Source organism: Aulonocara stuartgranti, assembly GCF_965226115.1.
Source record: "Aulonocara stuartgranti genome assembly, chromosome: 13".
NCBI lineage: Eukaryota > Metazoa > Chordata > Actinopteri > Cichliformes > Cichlidae > Aulonocara > Aulonocara stuartgranti.
Window position 1 is genome coordinate 8,716,030 of NC_138949.1, and position 23,858 is coordinate 8,739,887.

The window sequence follows — 23,858 nt, forward strand, 5'->3', positions numbered from 1 at the left end:
ACAGAGAGATACGCACAGTTTGCCTCCCTTCAGCACCCAGAGTCCCGTTTTTTTCCATGTATGCTTAATCTTTTTTTCTCATTTGCATTATAATTCTCTCTCTTTTATCGATTAAATGTTTATAAGCCACAACTTTACAGCAGTCTGACCCAGTGACAAGTCAGACTGACAAGACTCACCAGTAATGATTACAATCTTTGACAAAAAGTTTATTGTTAATCGAGACTTTGTTGCTTCCTGCTATTTGTTGAAGTCTTTTTTCTCGGTGTAATAACCTGGAGCATCAGACAGCAACACTGCGACTCAGCTGCTCCTGGTGCTCCTGGCTCCTTTATTTCATTACTCACTGATTGTTTTGAATGTCTCTTAGGGTGTAGGAAGTAGCTTCTGTAATCTTTATAGTTAGGTAGTAGATGATATTGCGAAGGTACCATGGCTCATTCTGTGAATTTCATATGTACGCAACATGAAGTGGCAGGAAAACGTAAAAGGTAAAATTGATTTATGTCTAAATGAGAAAATACTACCATTTTGACATATGAAGTTAGTAAGCTGTGTGCTGTTTGCAGCAAGTTAATGCTGTTCTGAAAAGGTGTTAGCAGAAGTGATAGGTAGGGAGGAAACATTTTCTAGGACTAGCCCATTAGCTTAAAGTACCATGAAGTGTTGAATGACTATTGCTGGAAAACGTCAAATTTTTTAAAAGCATTAAAAGCTGTGATTACTAAATCATTATATCACTGGAAAAATATTGCCTGATGTCAGGTGACTTTCTGAACCTGCTCAGGAGCCTCTGGCTTGTATGCACGGCGAATCATCTTACCTAGTTGTGCACTGACAAGAATCTCATTGATTGACAGCACCTGTTTATGCTGAACTGTTTGGGGCATTTATCTGGATCCTGCAGCCCCAGGAGTGTACTTTGGCCTGGATTGGCAGCTTTGGAAGGAGCTTTAGTTGTAAATGAGAAGGCAGATGTGATACATTGTGGCCTTGAGGAAAGAGATGGATGGCAGTGTGTGTTAGGTTAAGTCTTGCAGATAGAAACCTAGGCTGGAGCCTCCCACGGGGAGCCAACAAAGGTCGATTGTGTTTGGGATGACATGACAAGTCAGTTGTGTGTAATCCTGTATACTCCTCTTTCTTTCCCCTGCCCTGGGACTGAGGACAGAGGACTACATGGAAGGTTAGTTTGTTGTTTGGCTGTGGAGCTGTGGAATAGCTGCAGTTATTGCTACATCGTGTCAACAATACAATAATAATAAATCCTTTTGTGCATTATTTTTATGTTTTACAATAAAAACACAAATACTCGCCATCTGGTGTGCCAGTATAAACTATGTGGATTAAACACGTAAGGAAGAAACATTATTGCAGTTGAAGAGTACTGCTTTCTCTTAGCATTAGCACTGCAACTTGAGCTGATAGCTGATAGAGTTGTCCATTGTCTATCGCACAATCTCCAGACTGTTAGCTGAGCTGCTATACGTGGGTTCCGATAAAAAAAAGAGAGCTCTGGATATCACACAAAACCAGACAGCCTTCAGCTAAAACTTCAGTATATCTCTTAAGACTGCATGCATGTCTATACATGTCATTTTTAAATGTAAATTTTAGTTATTTAAATAAATAAGAGTATGCTACTGTACTTTATTTTTGGTATTTTACAGAGTAAAAAGTATTTTACACAGTAAAATACATGCAGATATTTAAGTCTTCTCTGAACTTCCTATTGGTTCTGTGGTTAAATGGATTTTGAGATCTTAACCTCAAAATATTGGCCATGCGGAATTAGATTTGATCGCCCAGTGCTTCATGCATTGTGCGGATGAATGGCAGTTTAATGGAGTAAAAATGGGACAAACTGCAGGTGCCACAGCACCTGACGATATGCACACACGCATGACTGCACACTCCGCATGCACGAAAGCATATCGCAAAGGTTGCCACACATTGCTTTCATTTCTCACATCACATGTTGCTGTCTGTCTTTTTTCTTCCTGACTCTCGCTCTCACTACTTAATCCCGGATGTGAGGCGAGAGGGTACCTGAGGTGCTTTAGCTGAGTGAAAATTACATTTACACTGACATGGAAAGGCAGGTCCATCCCTGGAGTGGAACTAACGTCTGGCTGGTGCTAGCCACCGTCGAGCATCCATTCTTATACAAAGCCCCCTGGAGGCTGCAGGTTTGCAGCTCACTTTTTTCAGGAGCTTGGTGGAGGGAGGTGTCACAGTCACCGCCAACATCTCAGTCAGCTGTTTTTTTTCATCATTTCACTAGCAGCCTTCCTATACTGAGTGGATGAGACAGAACCAATGTACCATCTGCACATTTTGCTCCGTGTCTGATTTGCATCTGATGAAACTAAACTGTCCCTTGACTCAGATTCTACTTCACGTGTGTAAGGATTAAGAGTCTTTCTAGCTGTGCACCTACATTGCATTGATTTGGATTATTACGTGTTAGGGAATAACAAAAACGACACACATGGTAAAATTTAAAAAATCCAAGAATAACTTGAAGAAAACAAACAGAGAGAATTTTCATTCATTCATTCATTCATTCATTCATTCATTCATTCATTCATTCATTCATTCATTTATTTGTTCATTTTCAGGCACAACAAATACCTATATTGAACATTATTATTATTAAATCCCACCCTTATACTCACTCATCAACAAAAAAAACAATAAACTTCCCGCAGCTACGCCCATCATTGCATACAGACCCATCAACAGCCCCGGGCACATACAAGCATCTAAACGGCAGCTCGCAAACAACAATTAGAGCCTTCATAACTGAATACAGAATATATAAATTATAAATTGCATTACCACAGGTAACAGGCAGTAATAACTACAAGTAACAAACACACATACATATACATACATATATATCTACACACACATGTACATATATGTACATACTTTATTTTCAAAAAGCTGTAAACAATTTGGAAGTTATAGATTAATTTTGCAGAGAAGAGAAAAAAAGAATTAGATGACTGTTTCACTGAGTATCACCACCTTGAGAGAACATCTTAGTAATATTTTTTTCAAGAAAAAAAATAACATTGAATTATTTGCTATTGTTTCTAAAAAAAAAAGTGAAAAATGTGAAAGATAAAAGTGATGAACAGCTACTAATGGATTTTGTATGAAGCTTTGCAAACTAAAGTACCCAATTTGAATAATGCTTGACTTATTTGAAAAGCAACAAAATAAATAAATAAATATAGTGATCTTGGAAACAATCTATATAAGTGTCCTGCATATTTTTTCAGTTGCTGCTGAAAAGTACGAATTGTTTTTTCCACTCTTCAAGGACATGAAAATGAGTTCTTAAAGTAATGCGACTTGAAGGGAGGAGCATTAAGCAGCAAGTCAAATTGCTTTTTAAATGAATTTCAGGGCAAAGACAGGAGTAGATCTTTGCTTCCTCTTCATCACTGCCACAATGGTCAATTCTCTCTGGGTAATGACACCTTGATGATAGTACTAACTTCTCCTGATGAGACCAATGGAGACAGGCTTCCTGAAAAGCGACCAATTAGCTCCAACCCCTGAGATCCATGTAGCTTAGATGCTGTGACATGGCGATGGTAGCTGGGGGCATGTGGCAAGCTCCTTAGTCTGATGGAGTTAAACATGGCCAGCGGCGGTGACCCTGAGGTTAAAGGATCACAGACAAATAGCTAGATAGTGTCTCTCTCATGACAAATGGAACAGCACCAATGAGCTTATTCGTCCCCCTCCTCTCCCTCCACCATTACCACAGCTGATCCTACTTCAGCCTGGCACTTGCAAAGTAGAGGCAAGAGTCGTGCCTCTTCACAGAAATGCCACACTGTACATCTAGGCATACATTATGTTGTTTACTGTTGGTCCTGCAGGGTTCAAGGACCTCTCCCAATAAATTGCTCTCAAAAATCTCCTTCTTGACTTTTGTAAGATAGAAGTTTCACTTGTCGTGAATGTCAGAATTTGATATCACTGTATGCATACACACGGGTGGGTGCATACACACAGCTAACTTTAGCTATGACAGAGTGTGGAGCTTTTAAAGAACTGCCACTTCCTCTGAGAAGAAGACCTGAGCTATAAATCATTTAGTGTGCTGTCCAATGTGGAACAGCTACAAAAATCAATCATACGCAATTGCTTCAAATCTCTGTCTTGGACTTTTTTAGAGGCTCTGCAGCTTGGACCAAGAGCTGCATTCTCAAACATATGTTAAAGAAGGCGATGAGACAAAGGTTAGCCGGTTGTTAACACCATTACATTGCTTGTTTCCTAATCAGGGTGAAAACAAATATCTGTGATGAATGACTTCTCTTCCCCTCCCGTCCTCATTCCCTGTCTCTCGGTGGTCAATGTGTACACTAAGTGGGATGGCTAATAAGTCCCCATTGGGCTGCATGGCTGGCTCCCAGCTAATCACTTTTTTAAACAGAATCTTCAAAGTGTGCCCTCTTGTCTGATGTTAATCTGGGCCAAGTGGAGGCTCTGTAGATTGATGGATGTAGGCAGTGGCTAGATTGGCTCACGTAAGCTCTGCTCCATCCAAATCATCAGTCTGCCCATTTGAATAATGCGCTATGGGTGACAATGTAAAAGTTCTAACATTGACATTATTATGTGCAGCCATTAATTTTAGATAGTGATGGTGGACTTGGGTCAATGACAAGGAAAATGTTGCATTTATTTTTAAATGAAGGGTGCGCATGGAGAAAATGTGTCTCATTTATTTGTTAACGACTTACAAGACCAGACTATGGCACTGATCAGACTATGTGTTGAGTATATACTGAGACTCCCAACAGTCCACTAACAAGAGCAAAATAAATGACTCCTGGGTGGGTTTTCTACACTGTGCAGTATTTTGTTATATGATCTGTTAACCTTTAAAGTAGTAGAGAATACGCCGTTAAGATTGCCTGTGTTTATTCAGTATGCTTACATGTTATATGACATAACAACAATTGTAAAAAAAAAAAATGGCTTATTGGGGGAAGTGGGAGAAATATGATGACACCTTGAACTGTGCTGGCTCAGAGACCAGGACTCAAATCAGGTATTGTGGGTAGAGTTTAAGATGTTTCTTTTTTAAGTTCAACCACTGGCCTTTTTTTCTCTCCCCCACTTATAATTTCCTGTTTGCAGTTTCTTAAAGGCCTCAACCCCACCAAAAAAAATATCACATGAAGTTTTTAAACTGCACTGTGTAGGCAGAGACAATTCCCTGGATGATTGTTTCCAAGTTGCGTAGCACCACTTCCATGACAACATGGATCAGGGCGTATTTTTCTGCAGTTGTGCTAAAGAGGCAGCTTACTGACACCAGCTTATTAGCCTTGTTTAACACATTAAATGGCTGATGAATTGAGTGCAGATCCCCGGGGATTTCGTTTGCTCAAATTAAGCTCCAATCATCTTTCTTTTTCTCATCTTACTATGAGATGGCGCTGGAGAATTTGCTGTCGGTCTTTTCGCTGAAATGGTGGACCTGATTGAGAAACAGAAGCTTTCATCTCCGCTTCTTGAGACATATATGAGTCAATTTGCTTTGGTTCCACTGCATCATGTAGGAGTGGGGGGGGAATGGAACAGTGGATGGACTGTCATTGATTACAGCATGGGGAGGGGGTCTGAACACCCAAAGTGAGCTGACTATGGTAATGCTTAAACAGATCGATTAAAGTGATGTGCATCTGAGGCACGAGTGCGCTTCAATAAATCCTCCTACCCTTGCTAAGAGTGTTGTGTTTTGGATTCTTCAGCGTGACCGAGACTGAGAGGCTTGTACAGCATAGCAAACAACATCTGTGAACAAAAATCAAAGTGTGCATAAAGACAAGCTACTGAAAATTGACTACTGCTTTGTATCATGTTAATTTAAAATATAAAGCAATAATGAACTATTATATTTAAATTAAAACTAAATAATTCAAGTTTAGACTTTGTCTGTTTGTTGAACTGAGTTTATTTGTTTGTCTCTAAACCAAAAACCTACCAAAAAGCATGAATACAGAAACTGGGCAATGTCATAGCCTGACCAGGTGTTCTCTTTTATTTGGGACTGCATAGTTTTGTTTTGTAATTTGTCTCCAATCTCACTTATAGAGAAAAAGTCCCACATTCTGATTGGCTCTATTTTAGAAACTTTTCAGAAGACAGAGACGCTGGTTAAGATTAGCCTTTTCAATAAAGCATATAGTTAGGGCTGCTGTTGTGATTTGGCACCATATGAATAAAACTGAATAGAAAATCAAATTGAATGGTTATCCATCTATGTGTTAGCCCCATACATGCCAACCCTCCCCATTTTTCCGGAAGAATCCCGAATTTCAGTGCCCCTCCCAAAAATCTCCTGGAGCCACCATTCTCCCAAATTTCTCCCAAATTCCACCCGGACAAAAAAATTGCTAAACCATCCTTAATTGGGCTGCCGTTTCCGGCCGGACAATAATAACCGCGACACCTCGAAGTCAAGCGCATGGATGCTACTGGCTACTGCCCCCCCGCCAAAACCCTCCCCCCCAAAAAAACCAGCCCTTTTGAATGTCTCCCCAATTCTGAAGTGTCAAAGTTGGCAACTCAGGGCGTACCCCGCCTCTCGCCCTATGACAGTCGATCCAGGCTCCATCCAGCCCCTTTATACCACCTCTCAGCATTAGTAATAGCCTGGATTATCTCACACTATCATTCTCTTTGCTCCACGTTCAGTTTATTGGAAAAGATGTGCAGCTCACGAGCGTGTTTCACATCTTGGCTGACATATATCAGTTCCCATTCCAGACCTAATTTAAGACAAACAAGGTCAAGTCGACATTCTAAACAAGCCATTTTTAGTCTCTTTGTGCTGGTCTCCACAGCCCAAACACATTTCCCATCTGTTCACACATAGCGGTTGCAGCTGTTGGATGGATTCCAATTGTTTCTGTTGAGGGCTGGTCTTGTGGTTATCTAGGTAGCAAGTGAAATCCACTAACCTACTCTTAGAAGCCTCTGCAGAGAAGCAAGCTTCAAACATTTCAAAGCCCTGTCTTTTCAAAGGCATCTGCCTTAAGTTGTTGACATTTTATTTCAAACTATTGTTTGAAGAGACTCACCCTTTACTGACTTTAAAATGCGGAGGCTAGATTTTTAATAAAGTCAGTGTGAGTAAGCACAGTGGGCAGAAGCCGAGCAGGTTTGGTGAATATGCCTACTTTTTTCTTCTTTTTTTGGCTTTTTTTGATCTGTTGATTCTAAAGATATTTCTGTTACACTTCTCATCTGTATTTTCATGTTTGAGGCGTGAAGGTCTGCGCTTGCTTCGTGGCCGAACAATCACAGATCTTCGTGTAGTCTGTGAAAGTCTATCAGACACATGGAGACAAAAGGGACATAATAATAATGAATGTTTTTAAAAATCTGGCCAAGGGATTGAATTGGTGATTTTGACCAGTGAGTTCATCATCACCCTGGTGAGCCAAAAATGGCCATCAAAGCCATTACAGCTTTATTTGGTTCAGCTGAAGGATTAGTGGGAAGGGATTAATATGGTGCAAGAGGGCAAAAATATACAGCACTTTCCTTCCCCTCTTCCTCTGCTTTCATTTCCCTCCCAGATCTGTTAGATTTGCTGTGCTGATGCCCAGGAGCATTTTCCAGGAGAGGAGCTTAAATGCAAAATGAGAGAGTAGGTCATTAAAGACAATCGCATCTCAGGACAATTCCATTAGCTTTAAATACATTATGGCTAAATGAAACCTTTTGCATTTTTATATAATGCTGTGTTGATTAACGAAAATGGCTTAGTAAACCAACAGTTAATACCTTTTTTAACCACGCAGCACACCTGATTGCTCATAAATGTTATTATGGCATAAATGCTTTCATGAGGATTTGCCATTATGCATCCTTCGTCTTTACGTATTGAGCATTGAGCGAGCAATTTTATATCGTGTGTATATTTATAATGTACAGTTCACTGCCTTTATGCTTTGCCATTCAGCTGGAAGCAGTCGGATGGTTGCAATATCTACCACAGTCGCGGGACCACAGGAGCCCCAAAATGCTTTTTGGTTGCACATGAATGGATCCACTTGATCTCCAAAGCGTTATTTGTTCTATACAGCATGAGTTGTGTTTGCTGTGTGCAGATGGTGTTGACCTCTCTAGAATCTCACAACAGCTGGTGTGTGTAGGTGGGATCCAGGGAACCATAAGGCCCTGCACGCAACATCAGTGTAAGAGAAGTCCTAAAAGAGGCCAGTGCTACAGTGCGAGTGTTAAATTATGATTAATGAGCTCGCAGACCACTCCGTGTTGCATCACGCTCACAAGAAAATGGAATATTTAGACTTTCCTTGGGTTGATCAAATTACATGTAAAAAATTAATTGTGTCTGCTTTTTAAAAAAAGAAAATCTTTGAAATACGGTTCGTGTCTGCCGCCGCCGGTCAGAGGATGGTTAATCATGTTCCCCGAGCGGAGGTCTGGAAGTCAGAAATCCCACTCTACCATGTTGTACTCGAGTTTTGCTGATGAATGACCCCGGTTCCCCACCGTCATACATATTCATGCATACCCATGTTGATGTAAAGGCACTTAGCACATGAAGCACTAGCTAGCCCTCCACTCTGTGGAGGAAACTTGTTAATTCACGCAGACTAATAAGCAGGTTTCCATGGTGACAAGATCAGAAATGGGAGGAGGCTCTGTGTGCCATCATATCTTACTGGATATTGCTATCAACTAATACAAACTGTAGATCATGTCAGGGGAACATGATACATATTTTAAACTCGTGTGTCTACATAGGGATGTGTGCTAGCGTTACAGTGTTTGGATTCATGGTAGCATGAACATCAGTTGTGAAGGTTACACTTTCATTTTTCGTTTCATTATTTCATTCCAATTGATTTGCAGAGTTCACCTCAGTCCCACGAACTGCAAACTGTTTGACGACGTGCATTTATGCGATCAATACTTGGCCCTGGCTTGCCAAAGCTGAGAGTGTTGCCACATGTACAAAAAAAAAAAAAAAATCATCAGATGGCAGGTGGAAAGTAATTGTATAATTCAATCTGTGAAGCGCACACACACCACTTCACATCCATTCCACCTGTGTGGCGGATCTTAAATTACAATCGAAAAAAGTCCCAAAGAGACTGCAATTGTTCTGCCCCCGTCTCTCCTCAAATGGAGATGTGCTTAATCATATTGTTCAAGTCAAATGCACCCTTTTCTGGGTAAATCTGCCTTTACAGCAGCAAGCTGCGACAATTGATATCACTGCAGCAATGTTGTTTCCAGGCTTCAGATGCAGCGTGCTTGAAATAAAGCTATCCGACAAGTGGAACAAAAGTGAGAAATCTATTAATGACTTCAAGCCTAAACATGACTTTAATTGTATAGCTGTCATGTCCTCTTTCACTGCTAGACTGCTGACCTGGAATAAGTGAAAGTAAATCTGGAAAAGAGTATAAAGTCAGAGGTTGTACATGTATTGAATTAAGGGGAACTCAGACATTTATCCACCGGGGCAGTCCGAACAGAGAGAGGACAGGACCCTTTGGCATAATCCAAAGTTATGAATCGGTTTCACCTCTCAGGCAGTGCTAGCACATCCACTTTGTGTGATCGCCAGCTGTTATTGCTACGCCGAGTGACCGACCATTAATCTTGTCTCTGTAACCAGCAGGTGAATCTAAGTCAAGAAACGAGAGCATAAGATACAGAAAGTGGTGACAGTAAAGCATGAGCCAGATCAACTTCAAGAGGACTTTATGTATGTGTGTGGCAGCGCTGTGGTGGAGGTAGCGGTGGTCTTTGTTCTTACAGCTTTCACCAGTAACTAAAGCTGTGGCAGTGACATTATTATTATTGTCCTTTTACCCATTGGAAACATAAACAACAGCACAGATCAGTTACTTTCAGCAGTTTTCATCACTTTTTAAAAATGTCCTACTTCATGCTAATACTTAAACGTGAGCTAGCTAGTGTTAGCTACCTTTTAGCATTTGAATCTCCATGACACACAGGGACGTTGTAATAAACTGAGAGTCAAGGCTCCTTACTGCCTCAATTAAGCATCACTCGGTGCTAACTAAGTGTACTGACCTCCTTCAGATAATGTTTAGAAAAGTTCAAGCCTGCAGAGCATGTATCAAAATGATGATATGGTACTGCAATTCTACCACTTCTTGCCTTTCAAAAACAGTAAACTTCACACAGCGCAGCGATTTGCTCAGTGCTGATGTTTGCAAAGCCGAGCTCTTTCAGTTAGTCTGACAGCTTCACACATGCAAGCGTCTCCAAGGAAAAAGGTGGTGATTGTTTGGGACTGTTCAGAGAAGTCCTTCTCATTGCTAACGCTGGTTTCAGTTTCACTAATTAGGCATTTTTCACAAAATCCAAAATTCTGATTTATGCAGTCCATTGCCTATCGCTTCTTTAAGGATATCATTTAAATGTATTGTGAGATAGTGAGACGGTGAGCATTGAACACAATGGCAAACTTGTCAGCAAGACACAGGCCGGTGCCAACCAAACTTGAGTTAAAGCAAATTCTAAATTTCAGCTTAATATTAAATTCAAGATTACTGTCAAGGCAAATAAGGAATTTATTATTTTAACAACCTGCTCCATAGAGGCAAAACTATATACTTTGGGTCTGAGCCTTCCAAAACTACAAGCCCTACAATAGCCGTTTTATAGACTCCTTAAAGATTTGGAGCGATAGTCATTCCAATTTTAGACGTTTAAAACTAATTGGAGAAAGCAACAGAGTTAAACTTATTATCCACAATACTTGAATGAAAATCCTTTGCAGTCTGTGACTGCCTGGAGTCACCCATGGGCATCACAAAATACTGCGTTGCCTCCCTTGAGATGCTCTGTCTGGCTTTTACCTTCAGCCACTGCTTGTGTTCGCATGTTTTTGCATTCAGTTGTGTCTTCAGTGAATAAAATGCATTCTCAGTTGAGGTCAGTTGAGGACTTGGCCATTTGAGAACATTCTCAAATTCTTTTTTAGGCCTTTGTTGTTTAATTTTAAAAGCAAACATTGTAGTTTTGGCGACTCCTAAAGGTTCTATCGTCTCGCTGTTAGGTTTCTCGTGCATCCACAACACTTCAGATCACATATCAAGGGTTCCTGTCAAATACTACCAATGCAAATTCAATACTTGGAATGAACTCCATACCTTTTATCGCCTTTAATTTTTCAAGAAACACTCAGGAAACAGCAGAACCTGGCTGTCAGCTCTCAAAAGTAAGAGCATATTTTTGTTAAAACCCTTAAAATTAAATTAAAGGTGAAAGTCTAGCTTCATTCCCATCCTGATTGCTTCATTTCAAATCTTTTGTGCTGAGCAGAGACAAAATTACACAAAGTGCCACCGTCCAAATATTTATGGTACCGACTGTAGATGGGAGATGAGTCAGAGCAATGAATAATTCTTTTTTCTTAGTGTGCGCAAATTGCTTCTTATCATTGTGGTAGTGCATAAAAATGTTTTCTTTCAAAAGGCACACTGTAGTGAGTCACAGTTATCTTTGCTGTCAGTGCGCCCCAGGGTGGCTGTGGCTACAATGTAGCTTGCCATCACCAGTGTGTGAATGTGTGTGTGAATGGGTGGATGACTGGATATGTAAAGCGCTTTGGGGTCCTTAGGGACTAGTAAAGCGCTATATAAAATACAGGCCATTTAATAATGGGCATGTAGGCTACGCTGACGTGGCAGTGACTGACTAATGCGACAAACTCTTACTGACCAGTGAAATTCAAATATTTGCATTAAAGCACTATGATGGAAATGTGAATTCCCCTTTTAAGGTTCTTTTATGGCTCTTTATCAGTCACCTCGCAGCAAATTCATGAGTTTTATCCACCACATACTCATTAATTAATCTGTAATCCGAAACGGCCTTTCAGTCAGACAGTATTGTCCATCTGCTGCGGCCTCTTGAATGTTTTTGTTACGCCACTACACTGTGATGTGACAGTTTGAGTCAGAGCTGACTGAGGAGAGCGTGGCTGACAGCTGAAGCACAGCTCAGCCTCTCCAAAGACGCTGATTTCCTGCTTCATATCTGCTCAAATCCCCCCACCCAACCAACTAACCAACACAACACGACGACGCCACACAACTCATGTAGGGGGGGAAACAGATTCCTGTTGGCATGGCAACCGTGTGGGATTGTGTTTAATTTGTCTTGATAGGTAACGCTAACAACGCCACGGCGTAAAATTGCTCAAGAGCAAAACGCATTTGAATCTCGCGAGCAGCAGTCATTTGCTGTAGAGCCGTGTTTCCTTTTATTTGTATTTTCGGTGTCAGGAGATACAAGTGTGTTCAAATATTGAATAAGCTCTGGCAGCATCCTGTGTACAAGCTTTTTGTTTAAAGAGAAAAAAAATGTTTCTGAGCAAACTGTGATTTATTTTCAGAATCACTCTAAAACATAAGGGGTAGAAACAATCCCCCTGAAGTCTCCTGATGTCTACCTATTTGTCATGGACACTGCGCCTTTGACCACGTCTGTGCTGACTGGACTGCCAATGATTATGAGAAAAAAAAAGAAACAGAAAAATTATGCAAGTCTCCCATCGTGCTTGTCAGCAGTTCTTCTTGGCTGAAGGCGAGCTCAGCAAGCTGCCCTTTGAGCTAAATCCATTCCATTCATACTTAATTTTCAAGTTTCCGCCCGCGCAAATAAATAGCTGTATCGCTCCCACAGATATATCTACAAAGGCACAGAGCTGTGGCTCTTTCTAATTTTGGATCGCACACTAAAGTGGCTCTCCTAATTTTCCACCTCTTTTGTCTAAATAGCAATCGCTCCTGTAAAGTCAGGAATCTGTGTTTAAGCACGATGTTTATGCTGTGATTTGGTGGCCACCCCAGGTCAAACGCCACTGTTGTGTTTTGCCCAGCAGGCTGTTTTGCAGCTTGGTGGTTCCATCAAGCAGGGCTGTGCATCAAGGAGCAGGCAGGAGGAGGCTGGAGGGAGGGAGGTGGACGAGCAAGGAACAGCTTGAAATAGGAGGTGACTGCTGACATTCACCTAACTGCCCTCTATAAGGAAGAGAATAAAAGAATAAGCAGGGGGAAGGCTAGAATGAGAGATGGAGGGGAGCGTGTGATTATGGTTACTAAGACTACAGCATGCTGCCCTGTTAAAAAAGGGAGGGGCTTGGAGGAAGGTCAGGCAGCTGAGGTACAACCAGCTAAATCAACTCTGAAGTGTGAGGTCCCTGGTGGCATTGGGGTTGAGGAAATGTAGCTGTTTAGGTTGCTCAGGAGGAACATAGATTGTTGCTGAGAATGGGACCTTACGCACGCCATGGCTTATGGCGCACACACACACCCCGGGCTGTAAATCACTTTGATACGCCACATAAAAAGGGATAACAGATGTAGGAAGAGATGCAGAGACAAGTATACGAGATAAGGTTTCTTTTTTGAATTTGTGCGATTTGAAAACATTTCCCCTGGGGATGATGGGTCACTCGGAATCTGTGCTCACTGCATTCGAATAGCATGCCAGGGCCTGTGTTTAACACCACCTAGATCGTCACCTAGGCTGAAATCCTCCCTGACTCCATCCCTGATGTCTGTATCCTGTGACGTCTTGGAAACAGACTGCCAAGCTTGAGCTGCTCACAGAAAGGAAATGATGCAACATAAATTTCAAGGCAAAGATCCTCTGTCTTTCTTGCTCTCCCTCCACACACACATGCATACACACCCTGCAGGGTGAAAATCAACACCTTTTCAAGAGTGAGTCAATGCAGAAACAAATAGCTAACAAAGCTGATGCTGCCGTGGTGTCTCGGACGTAAAAAGAACTGTGCTTAAGCACACAGCTGCTCTTTGGCACCCGTGTATATTTATTTTCTAGGATACAGAAGGAACCAGGACGATCAGGACAAAGCAGAATAAAAGGCTGGACAAACGCCACGGTTACTGTAATCAACATAATACTGGACAAGGAAGCTCTTGATTAACTCGATTAAGAAATTTGGCTATCTTCCTCCTCGGCATTGATTGGGCTGAACATCTGACTAAGCAGCTACCCATTAACTGTAAGGGCACTTTCCGTGCATCCACATTCATCTCTGGCAGGAAGCTTCCCTCCCCTTTAGGTTCAAAGTGCTGATCCTCTCACGCCAGGGAGGGTGAAGCGATTGAAAGCTGATTAAAAACAGACTGCATTCGGAAAGCAAGCCGCAAGCAAGATGCCGTCATTATGCCTATTATGAAGGGGTATCATCAGCAGCCTTGTCATTAGCATCATTCTCCATCAGGGATGAATCAATGTGCGGGGTCAGTCATTTTGCTTCTTCCGAGAAATCTGTTCATGGCGCGCAAATTCTGTTAATAACCCAAGGTGCTGGCTTCATTTGAAAGAACATTTTCTGTTGTAATCACTTCTTCACAACAACAACAACAAAGATGTCAGCTTGTTTAATCGCTGCTTCACACTCTGATGAAGGTCCCTGACTAGAGAATTATCACTTTTCTGAATAAAATCACAGCTCAGATAATGTCAGCAGAAAGCCTTTTCTTTTTAAACACGCGTTTGCTTAACTTTCCAAGCACGCCACACTTCCCTCCGCTGTATTTGTGCATGGCATGTGGAATTCATGAGCTGATGCAGATATATCAGTTGCACAGAGTTAAGTGTGTGTGGCCACACATGCTGACAGTGGCACTTTGGAAGCCTTTTTTTCTGATTAAACTTGCTCTTTGGCAGCCTAAGTGCTGCCTGTCCTGTCCTAAATGCAGTCACTCACTGGTCCACACACCCTTGAGCAACATTTCTGTCCACCAGGATGTCAAGTTACTAAATCGTGAGCTTTGCCAAAGTTCCCGAAGCTGTAATCATGCCGCTCTTGTGGGGCTGCTGGATCTTGATTGTAGCTCAGACTTTCTTGGACAGTATGGGCTACTTAGTTATTTGGTCAGAATATAAAATGATCTGCTTCAGGTCATAACAAATCAGAGGGAGTGTGGATCTTGAATGCAACTCTGGTGGGGATTATTTTTTTTATTTTACAGGCAGGTTTACATTACAGTTTGGATTTACTTCTGCTTAAAGATGGCGAGAGTCTTCACTTTGGCATTCCCAAGCTGTGCCCCCCCCCCCCCCAAAAAAAAGAAATCTTGCCAGGGATGTTATTTGTGTTCTTTGGTGTTTACAGTTGCTAAAAAGAAGATAAAGTCAGACCGGTTGTCTCTTTAAATCAAGCTGCAGTGTTGATGTGCCCTCAAGCTGAAATGGTAAGAACCATTTCCACCTCTGCGGCAGGGAGCTTGACCAAATAGGCGCACTAGAGCGCTTCAAACGTGATTCTCATTCCCTTGGTCACTTTTGGTCTATGGTCGCCTCCACTCCCGGAGAGGAAAGGATTTTTTTTTTTCAGTTTTTTCTTCTTCTTTCTTTTTTTTAACAGAGTTTTTTTCCCACGGCGCATCACCGACACATTATTTAATTTTTATTTTCTTCTCTCTCTCTTTCTTTTTTGTTCCATCCGCAGAACTCAGTGGCAGTCGCCTCAATCCATTTACCGCTGGCTGGTACGCCTATCTCTTCCTCGCCGTTGCAATCTGTTGATAACTCCACTTGCAAGCTGCAGTTTATTGTGTTTCGCAATGGGAAACTCTTCCCTTGCACCGGCAATTCGTCAAATCTCGCAGACGACGGGAAGCGTAGGAGCGTTTCAACACCAGTTGCTTTCACCAAATTAGGTAAGAGGAAATCCATTTTTATCATCATGCCTGTGATGTCAACGCCGTGCTGTATTTGCCGACACGGACATGCTTTACACACGCACACACACGCGGACATAGCCGTAGTCCATCAGTTTGCTCTGCGCAACATGTTGACACACCGCTCCTGTGCGTATTCCCGGAATAAATGAAAGAACTCTGTTGCGGTTTCATTTACTCTGATTAAAGAGAGCAGCGCGTGCTTCAGATCACCCTGCACACTCCGCTGCTGCATCATGTCCGAAAACACACCATGTTTTAGCAAAAATATTATTATTTTTTGGTTCGATTTGAAATGAAAGTTAACTGCAACACTTCACACACCAGTCTATCACCTGCAGTCAGCTGTCTGACACTTGTCTAGCCTGTGTGCATGTGTGTGTGTGTATAGCGGCCGGGGGGGGGGGGGGGGGGGGGGGTTCGTCCTCTCATGCCCATGCTTTTTTTGTGCCACAGCACTTACAGACTTTCCACATGATTTCCTTTACTGAATGTGTTGCTTTCCTTGCAGATGGGTGCAGCCTCGGGAGCGCCGTGCACTCTGTTACTATTGCTCTGAGGCACTTCGCGCTGGGTGTAGACCCCACCGCAGCCTATTGGGATTTTGACCTGCTGGATGGACACGGTGGCTGGAGGGCAGAGGGCTGCCACATAACAGGCTCTGGGGGCAACACGACCACCATTCATTGCACCCACCATAATAACTTTGCTGTGCTAATGGTGAGTAGTCTCCTGTGTGGTACCGGTGTCATTCATTTTTCTTTTTTTTTTTTACCATGACCCCCCTCCCCCCAACCACTACATAAATGCTTCCTCCACTGCTTAAGGCCTGTTATGGATCAAATGCATCTGTTTTCACCGTGGAATAGGCTGGAGTCACGTGTTTTAAGAAGGGACCTTTAAACGCTTCCTTTTATTGTTGCTCCTCTTCAGCAGAGGGAAAAGGATTTGTCAAATGCGTTACGGGGATTTATTGGCTTTGGAGTATGCGCTATGCTAAAAAAAAAAAAAAAAAGAAAAGAAAAAGAAAAAAGAAAAGAAAAAGAAAAAAGAAAAAAGAAAAAAAGAAAAGAAAAATTCTCCCCCCCCCCCCCCCCCCCACCCCCCCACCCCGTATCCTGGAAAGTTGCGGGTGTTGTATAGTCTGCCACCTTTTTTCCAAAAAGCAGCACAGCAGCTGAAATAGAAGCGATGCTCAAGAGAAGGAGCGCCTTGTCAGGAGCTATTCGCCTCCGAGCGCAAGTGGTGTGCTAATTGGTTGCAACCATCGCAGAGAGAAAAAAAAGAAAGAAAAAAAAGAAAAGAAATGTTGGACTGCAAAGCGTAGGATCGTTCATCTGTGTCGCTCAAGTTGGTCTAGACGCCGACGAGATGCCTTCTTCCGACGACGTCCCTCTGTTCGAATTGATTTCATGAGGATAATACCAAAAGCGCAATGGCATCGCATCGCCCAGTCGCTCCATAGAGCTGCTGCGCCTGGTCCGCTTTTTTGGATGAAAAGAAATCCTCCGGATGTTTACCGAAGAGTGGCATTCGTTAGACTGGGAGGTCAGTCCTCGGCAGAGCATGAAAAGTGTTGTGCTTGAGATGTCGGTGCTTTTCCGAGTTGCTTCTTTTTTTGTCTTTCCTTTTATCTGCATATTTTATGAAGCCGCTGTTCAATTTGGTTGTTGTTCCGAGTGTGGAAATGAGCTGGATCGAGGATGGAGGAGAAAAAAGGAAGAAGAAGAAAAAACAGCCGCATAGGAATGGGGGGGAAAAGAGTGGGGCACAAGGGGAAAAGCGGCACATAAAAACGGCATGGGGTGGTGGTGGTGGAGAAGGGGTGGGGGTGTTGCTCGAGTGGGGGAGTGGGGTGTCTGTGGAGAACACTGAGCTGTTGTCAGATGGAGAGCAGATGTCAGATTGTCATTGCACATGTATTCTCTATCAAACGCGAGGCTTGGGCAGGCGCGCCGTCAGTGGGCACCTTGTGACTGTCAGAATAAACGCTAGATCGGCATTTTTATTATTATTTCTATTTTTGCTCAAATTTCCCGGCTGCAGATGAATGATTTGAACTTCAAGACACGTACGATAAGTAGCAGGTAGTCATAGCGATGGTAGAAAGCCGTGACGGGAATGTCCACATCGTGGTCTAATGTGAGCTTTCGCGCCGGGGATTGCGCGTCTAATAATGCAGTCACCACACCCGCCTGCTCTCTGCAGTGCCCAAGAAAGAAGGACCTTTTATTTACGGACTTGTGACATCATTCTCCTGATGGTCTCATCTAAAATACTGTACTATTGCAACAGGGATATTTATAGCCCAGGGTGGCTTCTGCAAGTACTAAACCTGTTGCATAATCTTTTGCATGTCAATCTGAGGGGAATTGCCAATTACAGCCCGACTGCAAGTTGACCATTTTTAATTTACAGTATTCACAAGGGGTGGGGGGGGGGGGGGGGGCTCCATCGGTGAAACCACCGTTTGTGACTAATGCAGTAAAAGCACAGCGACCAGCTTAAGCTCAGCTCTTGCTTTTGGTGTTCTAAAGCAAAATCAGAGTAACAAGTTGAGCAGAGTTCCACATTTCAGCTGCTGTGGGTGAAGTTAAACAAGGTGACCGTGATGTGTTTTTTATTCCCTGGGTGTCAAGTCATGGCTTAGCCATCATGCTGGTGTCTTGCATAGCTGTATCACCTCCCTTACATCTGACCCCGAAATGCTTTTATATCAACTGTCTGCAGTGTGCAGTTGAAGTGTCTGTCAGGGTTAGCAAAGAACATGCAGGGTGGGTGGATGTTGGACATTGAAATATCCCATTCCTGTTGATCTTGACTTTTTCTTTTCCATTGAGTTCTTACTGTGTCTGTGTGTGGAGATGATTAGTCTACAAATAGCATGGCAGCCTAATACAATTGTCCCTGGGCACTGATGTTTGGAATATAAAAAGCACTCTAATGAGAATCTTTTTGACTTGGCTCAGAAGGAATTACACGGTAGAGAATATCCTCCCCTGGCTTTGTGATCAGAATGCCAAAGACATGACTTTTGGACAGTGTGGAAAACCTCAACTGCAAGAGCCTCTGAGCTTTTGTTTGGGCAAATATTACACTCCTCCTTGCAATGGATTTTGAAAATTTGGTGTAGGTGTAACAAATGCCTTACTTTTTCTCTTTTTTTAACATTGGAAGGCAGGCGGCGCTGACCTGTTACATTCCAACTAGTGATACAAGTTGTTTCAGATGTGGGTCAGGTATAAAAAAGACAGTCTCCCTCTATTTTGGATTTTTTTTTTCTTTCTCTCTTTCCTGCACTGGGCTGAACATGAAGCTGTTACAATGCAGCCGTTACAGATTTCAGCACCGGGGACAGTTCCCATGCATTTCTCTGTCTCCCTCCTTCTGTCCCGCCTCCTCCTCTTGCACCCCCCCCCCCCTCCCCTCCCCCATCTGCCTCCTGCAAGCCTGTGTCTATCTGACTGAAGGGAGGGCTGACTCACTCGTTTACAGCAATGCAGCCTCATCATCAGTCTTCATCACAGTGACAAGCCTCAACCCCACATTCCCAGCAACCTTTTAACCCCTTCTACCAGACACACCCCTCTTCTGTAACCACGCTGAGTATGGTGTGCTGTCTCGGAGGTAGCAGGATTCATTTATTTATGCATGTATTTCCTGAGGAGATAATGTCGATGAAGGAGTTCATGCATTTTACTGCTGCAGCGGTCCAGACTGTTTAATATGCAGGAGCAGACCTTTAGAACGAAAGAGAGACATGGTGTGGGTGGCTGGCTTTTGTAAGTATCCAATCATAACAAAGGGCCCAAGGCCAAGGTCCAATAAGGGAAGAGCTGTTTAGAGATATATCCCCATGCACTGTAAACAATATAACGAATATGTTAAGGGAAGTGGATTCCTATAGAGTGGTGGATCCTCTGTTTTATCCTCAAGCGAAACAGGAGACCTGTTGGTTAAACACGGCAGAGTCATACAGTGTAAGGGTAAGTTTGTAGTACTGTTTAGTGTTTGCAGATGATGGCTTTAATGAGAAGATGGTGACAGATGAAAGAGTCATGGTAGGCTGATTGTTTAGATCCTTTAGTTACAATACAATCCACCAAGTGCAGAATTTAGCATTAAAGCCCAAACAGTATCGGTGGGTGATATTAACAGCTTTTTAAGAATGAGAAGCAAAAGAAATTGACCAATGAAAGATTTGACAGATTGGCCGTGTTGTAGGCAGATCATGGATCTGGATGGAAAGCCATCCAGCTTTAATGTCAGTTACTCATATTGCTAAAAAAAAAGTTTGATACATTGGCAGGTCAGAAGCAGAGAATCTGGGTACCAGGAATACCATGAACTAACATAATGAGATAAAAGTTCAAACTTAACCTAAGACACAGAGAACAACCGCTAACAAAATAAAACAGGAAAAAAGACAGAAGGGAACGGGAGAACCCAGACCAACTGGACAGAGGAGATGCTAAAGGACAAAGTCATAGAAGCGAGACAAGAGTGGGACAGAACACGAAAGGCAACTGACTAAATACTGTTTAACCAAGATACACAAGAGACTGCTGGAAGATATAAATGATCTTGTATTGTGTAGGCAAAATCTACACAATACAAGCTATGTTACATAAAAAGGGAACAAAATTCAAACACAAGTGATTCTCAAATCCAAAAGGAATCACCATCCCACAAAAACTCAAAACCATGGGTCCAAGGCTGAGGCACCGTTAAACTGTTAATACATCACTGTGACAGCAGCCGACTGAGGGAAAGCAAGTTTCAACTATTTTCTGTTATACAGAATTTGGCATTTTAGATCAGTGTTTCCCACAGTGGCGTAACAAAGGTCATGAGTTGTAAGGAACTGCTTTTACACACAGGGTTACGAGTAAACAGTAAAAGCCTAGAAACACTGCTTTAATCTCTGATGATGGCATGTTGCGTTAATGAACTTGTATTTTTAATTCACTAGCTGGGCCCACATCCTCATTTAAGTTTGACAGCGTTTTAGTAGGTAAAAGTGAATGCTTTGACATGAATTGAGCTGCGGTTTGGGGAAGACCTCGAAGAGGACTGGCGATGGCTCCCAGGCTTGGCAGATGCCCACGTACTAAATAGAAGTGAAGAAGTTGAAGAATGGAGAAGAAGAAGGGAGGGAGGGTGGGGCACGTAAACGAGAATCCCATTAGTGCGCACAAAGTGCGCTGAAATATTTTAAATATCCTTAGTCAGTGGTTGGCAGATTAGCTGATCTCAGTGCCAGCCCATGTCACCAGCCTGTTTCAAGGTTTCAAGGTTCTTTATTTGTCACATGCATAGTTATACAAGTATAACACACAGTGAAATGTAAAACATTTGACATTATATAAAAAACATTATATATATATATATAGTATATACACTGGGTGAATGTGCAGTAGTAGCAGCAAGCAGGTGAATTCTGTACATTAATATGAATAGATATCTGACTATTTTACAGGATAGACAATATAAACATATTTAAATTTAAAGGAATTGAAATATACATTGTGCCTTGGTTTAGAGTGTCTGGAAGAGAGTCCTGTCTCAGTCAATTATAGATGATGTGAGAGGGCGGGTGTGTGTGTTTAGGGCACGGATGGCTTGGGGATAGAAGCTCCTCTTGAGTCTCTCTGTCCTTGCCCGGATGATGCGGAACCTTCTACCAGATTGCAGAAGTTGGAACAGTTTGTTGCCAGGATGGGACGGGTCCTTCAGTATCTGCGCTGCTCTAGTCCGGCATCTCCTGGTGTAGGTGTCCTGAAGCGGGGGGAGAGCAATCCTGCAGCAGCGTTCTGCTGTACGGATCACTCTCTGGAGAGCTTTTTGGTCCTTCACACAGCTGTTCCCGAACCACGATGTCATGTTCTGTGTGAGGATGCTCTCCACAGCGCCTGTATAGAAAATCCTGAGGATCTTTGGAGAGACCCTGAACTTCCTCAGTTGTCGTAGGTGATACAGGCGCTGCCTAGCCTTTTTGGTCTGGACCTGAATGTGGGCAGCCCATGTCAGGTCTGAGGAGATGTGGACACCAAGATACTTGAAGGACTGCACCCTCTCCACTGGAGCTCCATTGATGATGATGGGCTTGTAGTCTCTGTGCTGACCCCTTCTGAAGTCCACCACCAGCTCCTTGGTCTTGCTGACGTTCAGCTGGAGGTGGTTGTCCTGGCACCACGATGCCAGATTCTTCACTTCATCCATGTAGCTCAGCTGATCTCCTTATACACATTCAAAATGGTAAAGCTGTTTTAGCATTAGCCTGCTTACAGTTTCTGCTGCATCTGCAGACTACTTTGCAACCCACCTCCATTCCAACTCCTTTAATGCTGTGTCTGAACTGTAATGGACCATAGACTGAGATTTATTGTGTCATTCTAGCCTGAGTACCTCCTGTTTTAGGACACTTGCATAGATACTTTCAAAATGACCAAACAAACCATGATTCACTTGGCTGCTCCGCCTCCACCTTGAACCAAACCAGCCAAGACAGGATCCCATCTAGATAAATTAACTCTCACAGGCTGAGCCTTCTGCAAGCCCGATACTGCTGTGACATTACTGCTGACATCTGGTGCTGACCACCAGGTCCTGTCTCCTATAGAGAGGAAGAAAATATCTGTAGGGCACAATGTCCCTAAGAATCCATCCATTCATTGTCTTATCCTTATCCTAGGTGGAATAATCCGGCTGCATTTCTCAAATATTAGATCAGATCATTGCATCAGCTTTGATTCATAAGATTCATTCAGAAATGTGTACTGCCACCTGGATCACGATCGTTGTCTCTTAAAGGAAATAAAGGATGAAGTTAAAAGGAGGGAATAGGAGCGATACATTCAGAAATCCTTCTGCCCTTCTGCTTCATCTTAAAGATGCCAACTGGCTGTGTTCTAGAAAACATCATCAAAAGGGAGTTGTTTATTCAAATTCAATCCACATTTGGTGTTTTCGTCTTTGGCAATAATGGCTAATGCACACAGAGTGTAAGTTGTGCTGGATACGTGTTGCTAATTGAAAATAACCTCCCGGCAACTTTCAGATCCTCTGTAGTTCAGAAACACTGTTTTCTTGTTCTCAGTCTGTTTTGTTTTTTTGTTTTTTTCCAGCAGCACATAAGTTATGTGTCCTCATTAGTCCTTTGTCCACATCTGTGCTCAAGGCAGACATAATGAGACAACAAGCCAGCTTTCATTGTTCGCCCACAAGCGAGACCCAGCTCCTGCTTCCCTCGACTTTATCCTCACACCCTGGACTTTTCTATCTCCGAGACGTGTTCATGCTAAAGGAACTTTGCTGTGTGTGTTTTAGGTGATGAAGGGATTTACAGTGGTAACGATGATGACCTGTTTAGATATGCAACCATGTCTCACAGCACTATGTTGATATTTTCTGTTGATAGGCATTGTTGTGGGAGGGGAAGAGGGATGATAGGCTATGATATCTACAGAGGGAAAGGGTGGCGATGCCTTGTGATGGTGTGTTAGATGACAGTGGATTGAAAAAAAGGTTTGTTTTGAGAAAACAGGCCACTTGACAATATACACTTTTTAATACGTACAATAGCCATGAACTAAATATCTCAAGTGCCTTAACTGTGGTTTTCAATTAGGCTATGTTGACATTCTTGTTGGGAGTTAAAGGAGAAGAAAAACACTTTTCTGGTCAGACACAGCTAAAATGTGGTTATCAAGTATTTAAGCTTAAATGATATACAATGTGTTAATTTGTGTCCTTAAGGTCCCTTTCATAACTGGCACTAATTTGTTAACTAACTTGTTTCCTTGGTGATCTGATCACAAGCAGACTCCTCTAAGTACCAATGCGCCAATGACACACAGAGGACACGCTGAGCTCAGACCACATTCGGAGGAAGTTTGGGCAACATATGGCCAATTCTTCTAGCAGTTTGCATGCGAATGAGTCCTTGACCACACAAAAGGATCACCCACTCAACTGATGTGCTTCTTGCTGTGGAAAAACAACAACACGTTTTGTTGATCGCTATAACAGGTTCAGTACGGACAACTATTATTAGTCATTTGTTTTACATGAATCTCATGGCCG

General features: G+C 42.6%; 1 protein-coding gene across 3 annotated transcripts in view; it reads left to right on the forward strand.

The window, feature by feature from the left end:
• adgra1b (adhesion G protein-coupled receptor A1b) overlaps window positions 1-23,858 on the forward strand; it is a 192,791-nt gene that overhangs the window by 115,009 nt on the left and 53,924 nt on the right. For all 3 annotated transcript variants that reach the window (XM_082556384.1, XM_082556385.1, XM_082556386.1), the window contains 2 exons: window positions 15,542-15,752; window positions 16,285-16,493. In XM_082556384.1, coding sequence (XP_082412510.1) covers window positions 15,542-15,752; window positions 16,285-16,493 — 420 coding nt within the window. The remainder of the gene's footprint in view (window positions 1-15,541; window positions 15,753-16,284; window positions 16,494-23,858) is intronic.